The 21,086-nt window shown below is 35.9% G+C and overlaps 1 protein-coding gene across 3 annotated transcripts in view; it reads left to right on the top strand.

The window, feature by feature from the left end:
• GABRB2 (gamma-aminobutyric acid type A receptor subunit beta2) overlaps nt 1–16,074 on the top strand; it is a 179,693-nt gene extending 163,619 nt beyond the window's left edge. For 2 of the 3 annotated variants that reach the window (XM_026117557.2, XM_064520854.1), the window contains 2 exons: nt 6,096–6,146; nt 9,751–16,074. In XM_026117557.2, coding sequence (XP_025973342.1) covers nt 6,096–6,146; nt 9,751–10,098 — 399 coding nt within the window. In that variant the 3' untranslated portion in view covers nt 10,099–16,074. The remainder of the gene's footprint in view (nt 1–6,095; nt 6,147–9,750) is intronic. The other variant, XM_026117542.2, reaches the window with a different exon arrangement.
• The last annotated feature ends 5,012 nt before the right edge of the window (nt 16,075–21,086 follow it).

Raw genomic sequence — 21,086 nt, forward strand, 5'->3', positions numbered from 1 at the left:
AAGATTAGGAGATGGACAGGATTGTGCCTGAATTTTTATATAAATATACATATATGAATTTATATATGTGTGTGTGTATCTGTTTATATGTGTGTGTGCCTGTATAAATATATATAACATATATAAATATATATGTTATTCTGTAGGTACTAGTTTTAAAAATCAGTCTGTCTGAAATGATATGGGATTATATTAAAACACAGAAGGCTAGATCTTTTTCTCTTATGTCTCTTCCTCTTTTTAGAAGTGTGAGAGACTGGAATTTAGTTTTCCTCCCTAGTGAAAAAAACTTGACAAGCGTTCTCCACAAACTTAATGCGTCTTTAAGCCATGTAGAAAAAGCCCTGTATACCAGTTCTTGCCCTTGACCTCAGAGTGAACCCAACTTTCTGGTAATTTAGTTGTCAGAAGCTTAACACTTCTGGGCTGGTCTGAGGGATGCAACAGTAAAGGTCACACAGCCTAAAGCAACATGATTTTCTTCAGGTAATGTTATGCTCGGCCCACTTTCTGTCCATTTATTTTCTGAGCATTGTAAGGTTCCTGCAGGTAACTGGGAATAAAGGTCTTTAGAATTAGAATAATTTAGCTTTTGTTCTGCTACATGGAAATCTGAGGTGTGGGACTTTCAACATATAGCACTTTTAGATAGGAAAAAATGTCTTGACATTAGTTTCAGTTGTTGTATGGAGGGTCTCTTGCTAACTAAAGTACATGGTAACGTAGCCAGACGAGAAGATGTCAAAACCCAATTCCATTTAGATATTGTTAGAAGGCTGTTGTGGGGGACGGTTGTTTGACTTTTATTTCTTCTAGGCTTTTTGTCTCATAAGCATATACAATATATCATTGTATCTAATATAAACAGACACACACACACACACACACACAGTCTCATTAACTAATAGCTCTCTTAATTGGGAATAGATCACTCCTCTTGAAATGCATCTTCTGAAACTTCTGTAACATTGAACATAGTCATGTTTTACAAAAACACCTAGCCTATTTGCATGTTAGTAATCTATTTCTTCTCCTGCTTCCATAGAAGTATGAGTGTCAGGAGCAAACTACGCTCTGTTATATATATGCCACATATGTACATTGTGCATATATAATTAAAAAATAAATAAGTAGAGATATGTTACACACCTGCTGGAAAACAGCGTAACACGTCTCCCAGTAAATTATTTTTCCTTTATTTTAGATAAGTGTGTTCTGAAATTCTCCTACTATCCATATATTCATATTATTTATGTGTTATATAATACTATAACGTTATAACTAATCAAACTTCAGAAATTTTAAATTTACAAGCACAAAAGACCCCAAAATGTCAGGAAGAAAGCAGTATTTCATTTTTTATTCACAGTAGAATGAATGCCTGCATCAAAACAACATATGTGTAATATAAAATTTGCTATGATGCCAAATATATATTGCATACACAGAAATTTACTCAGAAACAAATCTGAAATGACTAACCATTTCTTGGCAACAAATTTGTTTCATTCTTGTCACTCATTTCTAAGTGAGTGACAAAATGTTAGCCTCTCCCCAAAACATTAGACTACCAGTGTACAAGTGAATCATGCATGAATGTTCTGATTCTGGAGAAAAAAAACACAGATTTTCTGATTATTTTAAAGCAGAACACTGTTCTTTTTAATGTAATCAGGACTAGTCCTCTGAGTCTTGCAAAGTCTATAGCCTTGGAGCTCCCAGTATTTCAGGCTTCAAAGTCAGCACTGAACTCATAATAAGTACATTTCACTTGGAAATTCATTGTCAAAAATTGGAAATTCATCTCCATTTTTTTATACTGAAAACATTTGTCATTGCTCCCAAAGCCTTTCCTTGGACCTTGCACAGCCTTTAGCCTGTTTCTGTTGATCTTTGGGCTGGGCCCAACGGTTATGTTGCAGGTCTCCCCCACAGTCATGATCCTGAACCTGTGAGTGTATTGTACACAGGTGGATGAAGCACTGGTAGACTGCCATACAATCCACCCTCCGTTTCTAATCCGTCAGTAGCTCGTGTGCCCTTCTGACGAGTATATGCTGTGGAGTGCTTTGCATGTTGTATTTGACTTCCTACAAGAAAAATAGCATTCATGTGTTTTGCGGAAGTCTGTTCTAGAGAAGCACCTGGATGTTCAGATCTCATCATTGTTTTTCCTGTCTAGTTCATGTCTCAAAACCGTAATTTTATCTGAATCATACCTTAGAAATTTTGCTAGTTGTGATGATCAAATGTTCTATGCATTTTTCATCTTTCATGAAACTAATTAAAAATAGAGGGCACTGAGCAGCTTTCTTACAAGCAGTTCTTATAAGCAATTTTGCTGTGTTTCTGTAGTAGATTTTTGGTGCTAGCTATGCCTGTTAAAGTGTATTTTGTAAAACAGTATGATAGGAGACTTAGCCTATGGGCATAACTGAAATTTCATGAGATTTTGGTCTTATCACAGATAGAGGAGAGCACCTCTTGGATATAGGTCTTTCTGAAAGAACCTACTAAAGAAAAAAATTGCTTAAAGTATTATCCACGTTGATGTCTTAATCGCTTATATAGTCTCCAAAAGACTTAAATATATACATGCAAATAGGGCGATATGTCAACAAATAAATAAAAACTGTTTTAGCAGACAAGTATGTCTCAGTAAGAATCTGGGCTGGCTAATACCTAGTTTCTTGGCCAAATGGTGTCATTAATTGGTACCCCACAAGACCTCCATTCTAACTGCATTTGCTTCCTCCTGAATCTCTCAGCAGTAAAAAAGAGACATTGCTGAATATATATTTAACATTTCAAAAACTCCAGTTCTACCTAAGTCAAAGACTGATTTTCTTCCCTTTCAGTGTTTATGAAATTGGCCATGTAAAAATAAATGTTTTCACATACTGCAGGCAGACTCATTTTTAAAATTTTTAAACTTTTCCCCTAAGAATTTTTGACACATATCTTGCATACATAAAGGTTTTTTTGTTTCATGGAAGGGTTTTTAAAATATAATCACTTACAAAGAATTTTTTCTGGTAAGCGATGATTTTGCAGTCTTGTGGTGGAAAAAAAAAAAATCCTTACCTGAAATTTCTTAAAGGGAGGGAAGCTACTTCTAAATATCATCAATATGAAGTTTATTGAAATCTGCAACCTTTCTTCCTTTTGCTTCCCAATTAGCATTCACCTTAATTAGTATTTAATTCCACTGTTAACAATACATTCTTGGGGATTAGAAAATGAAAATCTTTTCCTTCTTATGTTTTATGTTTTTATTTATTGCATTATTTCTGGATTTGGATGAAGAGTGAAAGTCTTACTCTAGCTCACAGTTTGGGAAGTCATGATTAACTTTAACATGTATTTAAGTCCCATTAAACTCATGCATCTGCCCTAAAGAAGCTCATTTTCTGGATCAGAGCCCTGTTTATTGTTTGTGGTCAACTGTATTTGCTGCGCTAGGATCGCAATTGCATGCACAACTTCAAAGCCTTGCTGACATAATTTTCCTCTTCTCCCTATCTGTGCCATAGTGCAAACACCAGTCTTGATTTTTGCCTGTTTCATTTATTTACTTTTGGTTCAGAATTTTTGAATAAGTTTGTATGTCACGATTTTTATTCAAGTGGGTTAAGCCAAAGACACTTTATTGTCCTTCATTTTATGTGGCCACTTAATCTGCAATGTCTGAAGTATAGACCTTGTGTATATGTAATGGATGATAAAGCATATGTTTCAACTTTTCTCCAGAATCCTAGAATACTTATGACTAAGGTACCAACGTGTAACTGATGATGATGATCAAGAAATCACATATATCAGGGGGTAAAACTGGATACCTAGGAACTGAATTACAAGTAGTTACAGCACTGTTAAAGCTCAGTGTCTAGACCTTACATTTTCTCTCCATTTCTTTTTTTAAAAATCTTTATGGGCTTGGAATTGCTTGGAACTTTAGGTTTTAAAAAGTTCAGGCTTGAAGGTTAAAAAGTTAAGTCAAAGTCATGTAGGTATAAGTCAGTTTAAAAGTTAGGTTTAAAAAGTTTCCAGTTGAATCTGCAAAGCTTTTCTGGATTTTCTGACCTGAAACTGAACAAAATAACCTGAAATCGTAAGTGAGCCACATTTTTCTCTCCTCTGACTTCATGCTTTACAGCCTGACCCAAATTTTAGGTGTATAATATAATCTGAGCCGATGCATGCTGATGTGGTTTTATAAAGTTACTTCAATACTGGCAGCAAATTCCATTTTGTACAGACAACAGAAATACAGTGTTTGTTACAGTCTTACGGACGTTGTTTCAAGTATGGATATTTTGAAAGATTAGGCATTTGTGTTTTATGAGTTCCTAGAGCTCTGTTTTAGCAGAATTGCTTTTCAAGTCAAAATGTCTGTATCGCTGTAGGCAGGGGCCTTTTAAAAATCATTATTTTTTTCTTCCAGAGTGAAATTAGCAGCAGCTTATTCAGCACTCCTGTCTTCCTTGCATGCACTGTCTTGGGTAGTCAGTGCAGTCCCCAGAGATCAGTGGTTCCCAGTCAATAAGGGAAACCTTGCTGGTGGGGTGGAAGATCCCTATTAGGTGTGAAGTGCACTTTGGACCTTCAGCTAGTCTTACTAGATCTGCTGAGACTAGACAAGTATGGGATATTACTGTTTTTTCAAGTAAAGTTCAGCTGCTGATGGGTGTAAAAGTATGCTATAGATAATATTAAGGTCTTTATCCCTCTAACAAATTAAATTATGTGCCTAGGTATATATGTGAGACCTAATCTCAGGTGTCAGTCTTTGTAATAAACCAGGTATTTCTGCTCTCACTTTTTGGCTTACCTCACTGTATTTTGGTTTCGGCTAATGGCAGCCTTACTTAACAAAAGACTTTGCTATTTTTATGGAGTTTTCAACTGTTGTTTCACCAGATCTTGCAGTCAGAAATTCTAGCTCTCTGTCTCTTTTATCCATGGCTTCTGTTCCATTTTGCATTAAAATGAGCCATCAGTACCTGCTTCTAATTGAAGATTAGTTTATGGGTGAAAATGAATATGAGGAAGTAAAAGTGTGGATATTTTATCTTTTCAATTCATCAGTACAAATATACCTCCTACTATAAAGCTGTGTTTGACGTAACATGGAACATAATCACCAAGATATTGATTTATTAGATGCTAGTAGTCTGAGAGAAATAACCACCCTTGAAGGATTCCGTATGTACATATGTGTGTAGGTATGTATGAATGTGGGAGTTGTAATTTCATTGTATTTTATAGTTGCTAATGTGTTAGTGTAAGAGGAATTCCTCAAGATAGCCATCATTTTGGAGTTTCTAGATAGCAGGAAGAATATATAATGGTAACATTTCTACACTTTTCTCTGTATTCCCTGTGTTTGAGGCCATCAAAAAGGTCAGTGACTGATTCATGGCCTCTTTCAGGGCTCCAGAGTCAGCTTTTCCTCTGGTTGACCTGGACCTAAAAGTCAATATCATTTATATCATATATTTTGTCATCCACCCTTTAGACTGTTTAAAAAAAAAAGAAAAAAACCTCTTGCATGGTTACTGAGCTCCAGTCACTTCTCCTCCACTTCTGCATTCACCTTTTATTTCCATGGCACTTACTGCTGCTTTTTCTTCATCTTCACATCCTCCCTTCCTTCCTTGCCCTGGGAATTTCTCCATTAAGTTTGAACTCTCTCTTGTTCACCATGAAGAGTCTAGTTCTATGGTTGAACAATCCTTCAGCACCAAGAGATCTTTTTAACCTTCTTCCACCTCCCTTTGAAACCACTTTTACACTTACTTTCCCCCCCAGAATAATTTCAACAATTGTTTTCATATCATCATATCTTCCTTGGTCACAGTGACCAGCTGGAAAAAATACATTTACATCACAAAGTTATGTTACCTTGAGTAGCAGGGCAAGGCAGTAATAGCACCTCTGAAGCCGGAATATACTTATGCTGATTGTTGGCTTAGAGGTCCCTGTATCTTTTAATTAGTTGTCCTATTAATACCCTAGAGTGCTTTAATTTTTAAATGAAAGATAATAGCTACCGTATCTCTAAGGAAACTGGTCTTGATTTTATTAACTTACAGGACAGAAGAATAATTGGCACATATCATTGTCCAGAAATGTATTCAACAAAGGTATCTTTCACTGTTTTCTAATTTTTTTTATCCTCAGGGACTTAAAATTGAGGTCCTGACCACTTGTGGTCATTAAAGATCCCATGGCACTTTTTTTATAGAATGGACATCTCAGCCCCAAGCATCTGGCCAAATATTGATTTATGTAACTGTTCTGCTTACCTAACATTCCCCACCACCACTCACCCACCCCATAGTTTCAATTGGCTATAGCATTCTTCATTTCCTCTACTAAAATATAGTGTACTGTTCTGCACTGTCAGTCACCACATTTCACCTCAGAGGTGATTGCACTTCACTGGCAAGTGAAGTAATTCTTCTTTCTGATGCTTGTAAAGCGCTTTGGGATCCTTTTGAATGGGCGGTGCTGTGTACAGTAAATGTAATTCATTGCCATTCTATCTAAGCTTCACTTAGTTACAAAAGCATGTTTTATTTAGAGTTGGGCGAACCTGCTTGATGGGAATAACATTCCCAGCTCTGTCTAATCTGACAGTGAACCTTTTGTCAGAGGGCATAAAGTCAGGTTAACTTCTTTTATCTGTTTGTTTATTTTATTTTCACATTCTCTTGTACTTCTGGATTGGAACTTTGAGGGTTCTTCAGATTGGGGATTGGAAATACCATGAAAAAGACAGTTCCTGTAATGGTTGGGTGCAGGAAGGTCAGATTAGTGCTGGAGAAGCACCTGAACTTTATGGTGCTTCCCTGGCCATTCAAACACTTGAAGGTTCGCCCATCACTAATTTTTACTGTATTTTGAGTTATTTCTTATGAAAAATTTTTGGAATATTGAAAAATGCTGTGCTCCAATTCTGATGTTATATCAGTGTGATACGTGCAGAAGACGACCTTTTTCCCTGGAAAATAGGTTAGAATATTGCTTAATGTTCTTTCTGGCCAGCACCACTAATCTTACTAACTGCTGCCAAGTCTACCAGATATCTGCAGCAACTTGCTGCCTTAGCAAATTTACCAAGTACAGGTTCCTGCTTAAGTGATTTTAATGTAAGCAGCAGTAACAAAGGAATCAAAGCAAAACATTAACTAAAGGAAAGATGTCAGCTGTACACTAAACATGTCTAGATATAAGCCTAACTGACTAATAGCTCTTCTTGTATTTGATGTTCCATAAAAGTATATGAGTTTGTAAGGAGCACTCAAATTTCTATTACCATTGCAGATCAGAAGGATAAAAATGTTTAGAGTAGATTCAACCTAAAACTTAAGATGTGAAGAAATTTGTAGGCACCATAATCTTCCCAAAGATAATATCTTAGAACGCACAGCTTTGAGGTGAAAATAACCCAAACTCTAAGCGTTGGGGTAAAACCATTTACCCAATGTCATTACGACTAACGTGTCTCTTCTCTTGCTAGAGCTATGTGACATGATGGAAAATGTAGTTTCTAAATGGCCTTGCACCCCCCTTGTAAGAGTCTTCCCCTGTTTGTTTATAACATTCTTGGGGTCAATGTATGTCAAGTGCCTATAATTGCTTTTATTTTCAGGATACTAAAAGTCTCATTTATTTTGTCTGAGATCTTATGACAAAAATGTCAAACAATTTTGTCTTACCCCAGACATCTCTAATAATTTTCTAAACCACTGCACTCATTGTAAGAAAATATTTACAAGCCCTCTGGAAAAGTTTCATAGATCTATTTGAAAGCTTTTGTATTCCTTATTTATGTTTGTTTGTATTACAATAGCACTAGCACAAAATACTTTCTTGCCTTAATTCTGCATAATGCAGATGAGAACTGATGTGGCGGGCTTCCTGGCTACAACCTACTATTTCTTTACCATACTTAATTTAGTGCTACAGTGTTCTGGAAGGAATTTGTCTTGAGTTTCAGCCCAACTTTCCCATTTTTCCAGTGTTTCTCAAAAAAGATTCATTACACTAACATGCTAGGAAATTCAAAGTTTTCATATGTTTTTGATTGAAAACAAGCAAAAATAGGTGATTTTGGCTGTTTCATATTGTCGTTACATTTAGTCCAAAATTAAAATATATTGAACCTAGAGGGGTGCAAACTCGCATAAGTTGGAGGGAAAAAAAAAAGGAAAGAAAAAAGGAAATCTGGCATCTCAAAGATACCAGTTTTTATGCATCACCTAAACAGATGTAATCACTCAAATGGCAGTGTTCCGTTTGGTCAAAAGCACTTTTGTGAAGTTTCTGTCTTCCCATTTCATAATACTGTGTGGTGGATACTACTGAAAAGCAGCCCTTTTCCACCCAGTTGCCTCATCAAGGCATGTGAAATGTTATATGATTTTTTTTATACTGGAAAATATTATGATATATTGGGTAACACAGTGAGGTGCCTGCTGGCAACTACTATGTTTTACATATTACAAAATAGACTAATGCAATATTGTTTACAAATCCTCAAAAGTCACTGTTTATGTGCTTTTAATAATAATCAAAGTATATATTTTATGTACATGGTAAATGGATAATGTGATTGAGTTATCCTTAAAGGAACTCTGAGACAGTTTTGTCTCTTGTATGGACTGGAGTACATCTGCAATACCACCACTGAAGTTAGTGTACTTAGTTAGCTTCCCATTAGCCATTATTGCTTTTTAAAGTATGTTTATTTAATTGCACAATTCAAAGTGTATACTTAGAGGGAAGGCTGAAGAAAGTGTCTCTCTCCCTGGTGACCTTCTATTTGTTTTCTATAAATGGAATATTTTGAAATTCTCCTAGCATACTTCAGATCTACTCCAGATTACCTAAGAGCAGAAGTTAGTACCTCAGCTTTGAAATCCTCTTATTGGTCTAAGGTTTTATTTACAACATTGCCATAATATTTTTCACTGAATTTTTTTTAAGTGCAGTAATTGAAACCACCCATTGAAACGACTGTTCAATGCGCATTTGATGTGATTACACTCTGAATTGTATGCATATGTTTTTCCTTACTTCTAAATTGCAGGCCTTTGCTATTTCAGCATTCAGGTCTCCACAGTATGTGCTATATTTGTGAAAGTCATTAGCACTAGAAATGGAGTTTCCCTATAGATATAGTTAGACTGTGCCAGTATCTTCCCTGAGTAACCAGCAGTCTGGTTTACAGTATGGAGGCTAACAACACGTATTCTCCTGTGCAGTGCTCCAGGGTTCATTTTATAGAGACACTGGGAGCTCCTTGGGGTTATCGGGAGCTTTTGCTAGACCAGAATTTTCTGTTGGAAGACGCAAAGACAAAATAATGCAGAGCCTTTTTTCCATTTGACCTCCCTCCAAAAAATGCGGAAAGGTAAAACATTAGCCCCAGGTATCCCACCTTGTGGTAGCATCGCCCTTTCAGGCAATTAGTATGTACACCATTTCCAGGTATTGTTTCTGCTCGCTAAATGCGGGGCCCAGAGAAATACCTTTTATTCCATTATAGAGTACTGCCCTTCCTGCTCCTGGAGTTTACAGACAAATGGCAAAACACACAGTCGTGGCTGTGCTTAAAGTCTTATAGACTGATGTCCAATGAATTAGTGATGTTAGATATAACCCTTATCAGTGGGGCTGCAGTCTGTACCGGCTTGGACTTCCTTTCTTTCCTTGCTAAGTCTGCCACCTTATTTCTTACAGATGGATCCGCATGAAAACATTTTGTTGAGCACACTTGAAATTAAAAATGAGATGGCTGCCTCCGAGGCTGTGATGGGGCTTGGGGACCCTAGAAGCACTATGCTGGCCTACGATACGTCAAGCATCCAGTACCGGAAAGCTGGCTTGCCCAGACACAGCTTTGGTCGCAATGCCCTGGAGCGACATGTGGCACAAAAGAAAAGTAGGCTACGGAGACGTGCATCTCAACTGAAAATTACCATCCCTGACTTGACTGACGTAAATGCCATAGATCGATGGTCGCGCATATTCTTCCCTGTTGTTTTTTCCTTCTTCAATATTGTCTATTGGCTTTACTATGTGAACTAAGAAACAAAGCCACACAGGAAGCAAGAACTGGATTTCTCTTCAAATCGGTTGTACAGCCAAAAGTGGGACTTAGAAAAATTCTATTCAGGACAAAAAGTTATTTTAAAACACCTTAGTTGCTGGCCCACTCTATGGTCTGTTTTATAGAGTTTTTATTGTTTCTGCTAAACCGTAAACATGTTCTTAAGTTGCAGTGTGGACATATCCCTCTTTCCAAAATATAAGTGCATTTCAAGTGTGGAGGCAAATTGGATTCTGACAATCATTTCTCTCTGGCTCTCTCTCACGCTGTCTTTTCCATTTTAATACTCATATGAGTTTAATGACAGAAATTACAAAGAGAGGCATTTGAGAAACAGGTTTTCGTTTCAACAGCAGTATGTACTATTTCCTTGTGAAACTGCATATCCAATACATGTACATCTACACTTAAGAGAGTGTGCTAAGATGTTATCATGCTTACAACAAAACTTTACCTTTTGAATATGTAAACTTGAAAACAAGTCGTGCCTGTCATCTTTCCAAGATACTGATGATCAGAGGTTTCCCAGCTGTATTCAGGTATTTCCTGTTATTTTTTGAAAGAACTAAACCTTTGACTGATAATGTGAGGGTTGGGTGTTTGCACAGAAGCTGAAGCAAAAAGCACTAGTTTCGTTTGGATTTTTAAAAGATAGCATATGCTCACAATCACAATGGTTATAGTTGTGATCAGTAGAGAAATGTAGCAATGATACAAAGGTGGATCAAACGGTCTTGTCGTGAACGGGTAGATATGCTGTTGTTTCCTCTTGGGGAAAGTGAATCATTTGTCCAAAGTGCCAAATGTTGGTCGGCCAAAAAGTAATTTTCTGGGTGGCTAAAGAAAGCCAATGATGTCCTGCCCTTCTAGGGTACAAAAAGGTAGACAGCAATTCAAAAATACAGGGCCAGGGAAAGGGAAGACTACACACACACACACACACACACACACACACACACACACACACACACACACACACACACACACACACACACACACACACACACAAATACATATACATATATATACACACACACACACAAATACATATATATATATATACACACACACACACAAATACATATATATATATATATACACACACACACACACAAATATAGCGCAAATGAATGTTGTCAGTCACAGTACATACCTTAGTCTAAAATACTCACGTGGAGTTCTGTGATTTCTTTCAAATTTGCAATCCTTCTAGTGTTATGCTTGCCACTGATGTTATGCTTAATCAAATTGGATGTTAGGTGTTAAAGAGCTCCTGGCTCTTTGAATATTGGAGATCCAACCATACATACTTTAATACAAAAAAATAATGACAGTGTGTTTTCTCAAGCTGGATTAGGCAATACCATTTCCCTTTTTGTTTTGTTTAGCTCAATGCATTGTTCTCAAGGGAAGGATTTGGGAAGCATCACTTTTAATTACACTCTTGGTATTTCCTGCTTTAGAGTGACTTCTGTTGGAAAAAAAAATAGCAAAATTCAATTTTGCTTTAGGAAACTTTAAAATGGAACATAATTTTTTCCCATTCCATAGGACTTTATGTTTATAGGCAAACTATTCCTAAAGTGTGGGCAAAGTAAATAGAATTTGCCATTTATTCTGTTGTCAAAACTATTTTTATATAATGAAAAAAAAATCACAGGAATAGTATAAAAAGTATAAATTCCTGATGGGTTTTAAAAAACCAGATTCCAGTATTGTTTGACAGAAAATACTTAGTGAAGAAAAAGCCACATCCTGTTGTATCTCTGCTACTTCTCATCTGTGCACAGACTTCTGAAAGAAACTGAAATTCTCATATCTTCCAAATACCAAAGGAGAATTTTCAGACAGATGCTTTTTCCCAATTTAACAATCTTTTAAGATGGATGTGAAGAATATTCTTCGTAAAAAGATTTCTTTATTTTTTGTTGTTCTTTTAAAAGAATAATTTTCTTACAACTTTCTGCTTTTTTTTCACCATTTAAAGGAATGACAGCATAGGAGGAAAACAGTTTTGGGAACTGCCAAGTTTATTCAATTATTTCTGATTTCGTTTTGACCATAGCATATGCTTATTTCTGTTTCAAATGGGAGAGGATAGTTTTGACCCTGAAATGAGGTTTGCTGGGCACACACAACGCTTGTTTTTTTCCAGAGGATGTGTGTGTATGTTCAAGTATTGCCTCTAGGGTCAGACTCTGAAATATGTAGAGGCAAGCTTTTCATCATGTGATTAACTTTCCAAGTCAAAATGTTGCTTTTTGTTCACATACTTAGTTTCTGACTGCATTTCATGCACAAAGCATTAAGCTTCAAAGATGCATTTGGAATTTCAACTGTTAGTTTTGAATCATGTTGGAATTTTTTTCCCAGTTCTAAGAAAAGGATCCAAAATTCAGTATTTCTCTTCAAAGTCTGTTCTTCAAAAATGGTACCCTTTATAATAAATAAAAGCAGTCTTATAGTATTCTTCAATACAAGTTTTTCTTTCATTTCACAAATTGCTTCCAACTCTCTTTTAATTTCACAGAAACATACTGTGAATACTGGAAGCTCATAGCATGTTTGTGGTAGATACACCTCAAATATAAAACCTTACAGAGAACATGTCATTTTTTGCTTTTGTTTACTGCATCAACTATTACAAAAACCACAGAGATTAAATCCTAGAACTGCACGTGAATTTATCTGAAGTTATAGTACAAGCCATACTACTCTCTGATGTTGCTACTCAGAGAGTGAAAGAAAATGTCTGGTTTCTGCCCAGGTGTCACTAGGAAAGTTATATTATCTAGGAGGAGGGAGCACTTTTGCTTTTACTGTGTCTTTCTGGCCATTAATGTGATATATAAAAATCAGTGGAAGGGAAGGGTTCTTTCAGATGGGGAGTGGTTATCATGTTGTACTAAGGCTAAACACTGTGATACAAAGAAGACAGGAGTAAAAAAGACTGACGAGGCACTGTCAAGGAAAAAGGAGAACTCAAGTGCTCAAGTCGGGCACTTACTCCTCTTCTGAGATGCTTGAGTGTAAGTGGGAATTATGCCACCATACATGAGATGTGGTTTTTATTATGTGTGCTATCCTCCAGGTAAATTAGAATAAACTTGCTTTTACTTTAGAACTGGCCAAAAATCAGTATTGTAGATCCTTTTACTCCTGTTCATTGTTGTAAGCTTCAATAAGTAAAATATCAAAGTTAATAATTTAGATAAAGCTTGCAATATAGTTACACGTTATTCTTCTATTAGACATGATAGCCAGCAATTAAGGTGTTTTTCATCTTTGTGAAATTCATTGGCAAATTCTGACTATAACATGGCACAGTTTTAATGAAGTCTTTGAGATCAGTCTGTAAATATATACTGTATATGACTGCTAGTAAGTATGATACACATTTTCAGAACTGAAAATTCATGCAACATTTCTGTGTTTGCATAAGGAATGTTATGTTTCTGTCCTATTGCAGTTTAATGACTGGGAAGAAAGACTCAAGCAATGACATTGTGAACATTTCTTTTCTCATTCCCAGGGGAGGAAAACAGAGTCTCAAAAAATAGTATGTCGCAGAATTCTTCAGACAGCTTTACATTCTAATACAAAGGACATAAAATCTGTAGGGAAGAAAAGCACAATGCATAGAGAAAATGACTGGTGGTCTTATACCTGGGGAACAAATCCTACTTATTTCAGACAAAATATGCATTAAAATTAAAGCTCAATTAATTTTCATTATAACTGTTAGACTGTGTTCCAAATCTATAACTGACACAGTACTAAACATAAGTAAAAAGACGTTAAACATTATCCAAGTGTATGTGCATATGGACATACATAAATGTCTCTATGGACATATGTGTGCATATATACACCTGTGCTGAGTATATGCACACGCATTCATATGTTGGCGTGTTAAAGGAATAAGCTAATAATAGTTTTGTTTCTATCATCAACCAGTGTATGAATATATTTTTGAGAAAACAGATAAATGTATTAAAAAGAAAAAAAAACTAAATATACAGGGTAACTGGGCATTTCTAATATCAGCAGATCAATGCATATAATTCGTATGGAGCATTGCACCATTTGACATTACGATAGTACTGTACCTCCTAGCATCTGAAATTAGACTAGTCCTCACATTGCTTGCCTATTTCTTCTCTCTCTTTTTATAACAGCATTGTCCACTAGTAAGTTTTCAAAAACAATGATGTCCTAAAGGAACCAAGAAAAAAAGGCAAAAATATTAAGTATTTCTAGAAAATAATCTAGGGTGGGATGGCCAGGGTACAATACTATATCAGTAGTGATCATAACATTTTGCTATGTGTACATAGAACATACAATGTGAGCAACCATAACTTAAGCTGAGCGTGTGTAAATATTATCAGATTTCTTAAACATTTTTAACTTCTAATTTGTACTTTATGGTAAGGCAAAAAGCTAATTCTATTTATGGTTTAGGTTAATGTGTCCTAAAATTATGTAAATAATTAAATAAGCTGTAAATGAGCAGTCAATAGATACAGTATTGTTTAGTGACTTTTTTTTACTAAGTACAATAATTGCAGTGCTCTAGCAGAGTAATTTAAACACCCTTTTGCATAAACAGATTTGGATTACAGATAAAAAAAAAGTACAGAAAGTACTGTAGTGTATAATAGCCATTGCAACAATGTTACTGCTAGCACAATAGGTTCTTTTGTATGGTTAAAATGCTCAAGCAACAGAAGATTGTAGTTTGGCACTCGGTACTCAGATCAGCATAAACCAGCAGGGCATGATTTTCACTTACAATAAGGTACCTTTATGTTGCTCCAGGAAGTGGAGATGTAGAGGAATACAGGGTAAGTGAGAATTCAGCTGTTAGTGATTTCATTACAGAAAGCCTGCATACTGCGTCTGTCTTTCTGAAATCTGTATCTCTTACGGTATCTAGTAGTAGACCTATATTTTTCTTTGGAAAAAAAAATTGTTTGACTGTCATTAGATAGTATAGTCCCCCAAAGCCAAAGAATCTTCACTCCAGAAATTGTTTAAAAGGGAAATCTAATAAGTCACTGCTTAACACCAAAGGTAAAGCTTAATAAAATGCACTAGGAACTTTGTCTAAATTTTTCAGAGGCAAATGGAATGTTGATCAAAAATACTGCCCTATTCTTCTTTGTAAAAATAGTAATAATTTAAATATCCATTAATATTAAATTGAAATAGATCATCTCTACAAAAATATGCAACACAACCATTTCATAAATATAAAATTATTTTCTTTGTAAGTGCTTTGACAAAAAAAAGAAACTTAAATGATGAAAAATCTCACCTATACTTTCATACTAAGGGTTGTATTTTTTTAATGTTTTTTCAGACATGAGGTCATCTATTCCAATTTGATAATGTTTTGTATGTTTTCACTGTTACTGTCATTTGGCAGATAGTCACCAGGCTGTATTGTTCATGGTCTGTCCTATTACTTTCAGTTGAAGACAAAATGAGCATTTGAAACATGATTAATTCTAACAAGCTGACTATGATTTGACTTCTATCACGTTTTTATTTGCATGGGTGTTTAAATGGTTCTGTTAGTACTGTCTTTGCACAGTTCTGATTTATCTTTTTTACTTAGTACTATTTACTTCATAATGTAGTAATCATCAGCCTTACTAATGACCTTGTAGCCTTTCTTATATGCACATAATGCACATTTTCCAATGGCTAGAAAATGCAAAATACTAGTGGATATCATTGCATCAGATCTTCATGTCTTTCTCAAAAGGACTGCTAACCTCTGGGATATATGAGGTAGTAAAATGATGATTGTAAATGAGTAGCACATAAGAGATATTTTCTTGAATTTAAACTTATTGCAGCCAGTTTCAGCATGTAAATATATAATAATGTTGGCTAGTGTGTAATTCTTGAACTAAAAAAATATAAATAAAGAAAACCTAAAAGAACCTATACGTAGTGTATTATGTTGGGCAGGCCCTTTTCTCAAAGCTGAAGAACATCTTTAGGGTCACGGTTCTCATCTGAAGTGAATATCTGTGAATTTGGGCCAGAAAGAGACACCAGAAAGCTGGGCACTGAGGCATCTGAATTATCGGTGGCTTAATATGTGAAGGGGAAGCCATAACAATGTGTTAATTTGCCTGTGCAGTAGTTGGAGTTGTGGTACAATGAGCAGTGACCTGCTTAGGACTAATCAATAAGAAATGCTGAGAAGAACAGGACATCTTAAAATCTCTCCTCAGAAGTTTGATATTTCCTTCCTCTCAAAATCAACTGTTGTGAATCTATTAAGGATAATAAGTTGCTGTTGTCCCCCTTTTAGAAACATGATACCTGCTGTTAGTGGTAGAATAATATTTCCTTTTCTAGAAAAAGGTATATAAAGTCTTAAGTATGTCTACACAGTCTGAAGATGTGGAAGACCCTCGTTCCATTTCTTCCTCTGTCTACTTAACTTCTAACAGGAGAGAGCCTGGATGACCAACGTATTGACACTGTCCGGATAGTGGAATCACCAACTCTTCCTGTCACAGTGGTTCTATCACATTAAAAAAAAAAAAAAAAAAAAAAAAAAAAAAAAAAAAGATGAACAGACCTGGAAGAGAGTGCAGTCCAGCACTCATAGGGGACACAACTATATTCCATTTGCTGGCTATCTTATACAAAACTTTATTAGCCAATAGTAATGACCAGAATCTGGGTCTCTTCTCATGCTCCCAAGATGCATGCCAACTAATACAGTCATGTTCTTGCTTCCTCTTCCTGTCCTAGTAAATCTTGAGCAGGATATAGAATTGAGGCTGCTCAGCCATATCCAGACAGATGTGTCTGCGCACTGTGGTATCAGAGTTTTAGGTGACCATGAAAATTCACAAGAAATTCAGCCACCTATGATTGCAGATCCTCCAGAATAAAGTGGAAGCTGAGCTGCAGTTTACAGGATAGCAGAAAGAGTTATGGACCTCAATTCCATCAAGTTAAGCTTTGAATGCCTATATCATTTTCTTACTGTTTGCATAAAAACCCAAGCAGAAATCTGTTGCTGTTATGGCATCAATGTTATGGAGGACCTAGAACCCTCCTAGCCTTTCCACCTGTGTGGGAAGGAGGACCAAGACAAAAACACAGTCCTCTACCAGTCTGAATTATTGCAAGCTTTTTTTAAGACACCACTCCACACCTTCCTATCTTCAGAGCAGCTATGGTAGCTTGTCAGGGAAGCACCTTACTATGCATAGCTTTCAAAAACTGGGGAGGTACAAGGCCCAAGGATGTGACAAGTCTTTTGTCCTCCTGGAGTTTCACAAGATTCTCCTTCTTAGAGTGCCTTGTGGGTGCTCTACAGACGGGTCCTGCCACAATTTTGTTCTCTGGCTGGTCCAACCAGGTGAAGCAGATGAAACATCAGAAAAGAGAACAAATGGCCATTGGGAATGACTAAAACTGTCATTCTTCTCTAGCATTGCAGACAGCAGCTGGTAATTGCTTTCGAAGTTATCTACCTGGCAACTCTCTGCTCCCAGTCTCACAACAGCACTGTATTAATGACTGATGTCTTGTCTTACTTTTCTGTGGGTAAAGAACACCAGTACTGCAGAGAGGAGAGCAGAGCCTTGAAGAGGAGAGGACCTGAGTCTTGCACCTGGTAACGAGGTAAGGAGCTGCTGGTCGTAGGATGCTGGGTCCGTGTCAGGAGACATAGAACATCAGAAGTAAAATATTTCAGAGCTGTTAAGGAAAACTCAAGTACGATTTTATGGTTTTTAGTCTTTAACGTATACCACATCTTTCTGTGAAGCTTCTGAAGATAGACCTGAAAGAATTCTGAGTAAAGGCTAAAATTTCAGTACAGTTGCTTTACTAAAAGTATGTGATGTACATTGGCCCTCATTTCCAGAGATGACTGCAAGCTTACAAGCTAGAAAGAAATATATTTCAATTTTAAGACTGGTTCATGATTTTAAGGTCTGAAAAATATTCATACTTGTTAGGAAATCTCATTTCCCAATCAAAATAGAGCAAATTCTTCTGTCTGTATTTATAAATATATTTAATGTTATCACATCCTAATAAGTGTTATGTCAAATCCACCAGTACAAATATAAGACTAGTGCTGCAGAGTGTTTGAATAATTTATTCCATTTATTCTATTCCGAGCTTTGACACTTACTTCCTGACTTGTGTAACGTGGCCTATCTCTAATTCAATTTCCTTGACTGCAAATTAGAAATATTAATACTGACTTCTCACTGGTAAATTGTACTATTGAATATTTCTTAACAATCTAAGATTAACAAAATATATATCCAAAATTATCTAACAAATCACAATTCTCAATTTATAAAAGGAAAATCAGTATATAAAGGAATAAACTTATACATCAGTCACAAATATTGAACAGTTAGCTGTGAAAGAATGAAATAATGGGACCTGGCTTCTAACACGTTGTAACTGTTACTTATTAAATAAATGTAACATTAATAACTAAATAGCAAGTATATTCACTAATGGAAATTCTTTGGTTATCAAAATTAATGACCAGCATGACATTATTAATTTGTAATGCTTGTTATATTTGAAGGATATTTGGAATGACTGATTTATCATGACACTCATTTCAGTCTAACCAATCAATAAATTTAAAAAATTATGATTATGTGTAGAAATATGCATTGGGCTTTTAGATGATGTAAATTGTTTATGTAAATGGAGATATGCTTGACTTAAAGCCTTGGCCCAGACATTAGAAAAAAAATTTTTTTTAATTTCAGGGAGAACTTTTCAATATGTCTTATTCAATGAACAAAACTATTTTCCCCCTCTTTCTGAAAGATTGTCAGAGCTGACACACTGCATTCATTTTGGTACTCTTATGGCTAAAGGAATGCTTCCAGATGAGACTACTACTTAAATCTCTCTCTTTTTTAGAAAGAATATCAATGAGGAAACAAAATCTTCCTGAAGTTCTGGGTCTTGGATTGACTTACTTAGGTTCCTTTATTAATGCTAAAAAGTCATGTAAACTGCGTGCACTTTCAGTGTCATTGCTATTTAGCTTCCAAATGGTACTTGAGTACCATGAATAGCCATGTCTTTAATCTTCAACTTTTGTTCAAATGTTATGGCATTGATATTTATGGAGGTACTGCAAAGGGAGATCACAGACAAGCACAGGGGTACAATGTCATGCAGGTTACAAGGAACAAAGTCCTTTCATATACTCTGACTCAGCATAAAGGACAAGATGCAGGAATAAACCCACAGCACAAAAAGGAATATAGTAATGGAAGGATCAGCCTGGTTGCATTGAGGATGGTATTTTCCTTTCTATTCATGCACAGAAATCATTCCATCAGGGGAGAGGACCATGAGAGAAGAAGGAATGTGAATAATAAAGAGAAACCTGCATTTCAGAACAGTTAAGATCTGCCTGCAGGATTTGCAAATTGAGTCAATTTGATATTCTTATATATTTTACATTACGACAGATTGAGGCTTTTTTTAAACTAAAAAAAGTGCACAGTTTTCTTCACAGATCTGGGCTGTACACTCAAATGAAATGCAAATATAAGTTACTAAGAAAAAAAAAATATGCATATACTTTGACAACTGCATGGACATAATAATGGCACTAGTTGCACCAGCACAGTGTGGTACAGAAAAAGCCAAACACACAGTGTGTCTTTCAAGCCTGAGTATGTTAAGGCCAAGCTTAGGAGACTGTGAGAGTCTCTAAGCCTCAATCTGAACTAGTAAACAATTCACTTTCATGTCATAAGCTACTAAAAATTTGCTAGTCACCATTCAAAAGTGGTCTAAAATAGAAATATGCACCAAACATGCAGAAGAAAAATTCACTGGCAAAAAAGAGAAAAAGGGGAAAGAAAAAAAAAAACTGTGGGGAAGTCCAGATAATACCCTCCACAGCAACAGTAAAGCTTAATCAGCAAGACCCTGATTAATTTCTTTTCTTCTGTTCATAGCAAATCCTTTAAAATGGGAAGGTTTTAGGACTAGGAAGGCTAGACTCCCCCCCCCTCAATTTTAATATTATCTTACAAAAGTTTGAAAACTTTGCATGAAGATCTTGGCTAATTCCAGTGAATCAAACAAACCTTAATTGGTTTTGGAAGGGTCTCCGGTTCTCTCTGAGAAAGGTCAAACATTATTTATTTGCCTTTATTACTACGAAAAGTTATGTGATTGCTGAACAGGTTTGACATTCAAACTAATTAAGGATGAGAGAAAGGGGGAAATAAGCCTTTATATTAGATCCAAACAATTTGCAAAAAGAAGAAACAAAAAAGATGGAAAGGAAAATTAAAGGATGTTTTCTCACCTATGCTTTAAGATTTTAAAGTAAATACAACCTGCTTTTCCAGCATAGCATGTTTCTCTGTCCTTTAACTGCAGCATATCTATCCATCGCTGGTTCTGCCTATTTCAAATCCCTAAGCGGGAAGCCGTATGGGGTCATCTCTCTGTGTGTAGATGAAAGGGAAGGATGTACAGTGTAAGTCCATGCAACTTCTTTTCTAGGTACGTATTTTGCATCTGACAGTGCTTGGAAACACGTACCGGATCCTGTTCCCTTTATTCAGGTCGGCACGCTCTGGCCGAAAGGGTTGCACAAGGTGCTAGCCGCCGTATGGAAAACAAGCTTTTCCATTTACTGTGCAACTCATGAAAATTGGCAGAACAGTTAAAACTATGGGGGAAAAGATTTTCCTCCTTTAATACCTGAGATACCAAGATCAGTCTGGGCTGTAAATCTAAATGTCTTATATGCATTATGGGTATTTACTCATGAAAACACAATACTTGTTTTATGTGACTATTTTATATTCTTGAAAACTCACAAGAAGCTTGGCTTTAAATAGCTATACAATACGTATTTAAAGAAAATCTTCATTTGTCGTACATTTGTCAGCTAATCATTTATCCCTCCATCATATAG

This window comes from Dromaius novaehollandiae, chromosome 15 (genome assembly GCF_036370855.1).
Source record: "Dromaius novaehollandiae isolate bDroNov1 chromosome 15, bDroNov1.hap1, whole genome shotgun sequence".
In the NCBI taxonomy this organism is placed as follows: Eukaryota; Metazoa; Chordata; class Aves; order Casuariiformes; family Dromaiidae; genus Dromaius; species Dromaius novaehollandiae.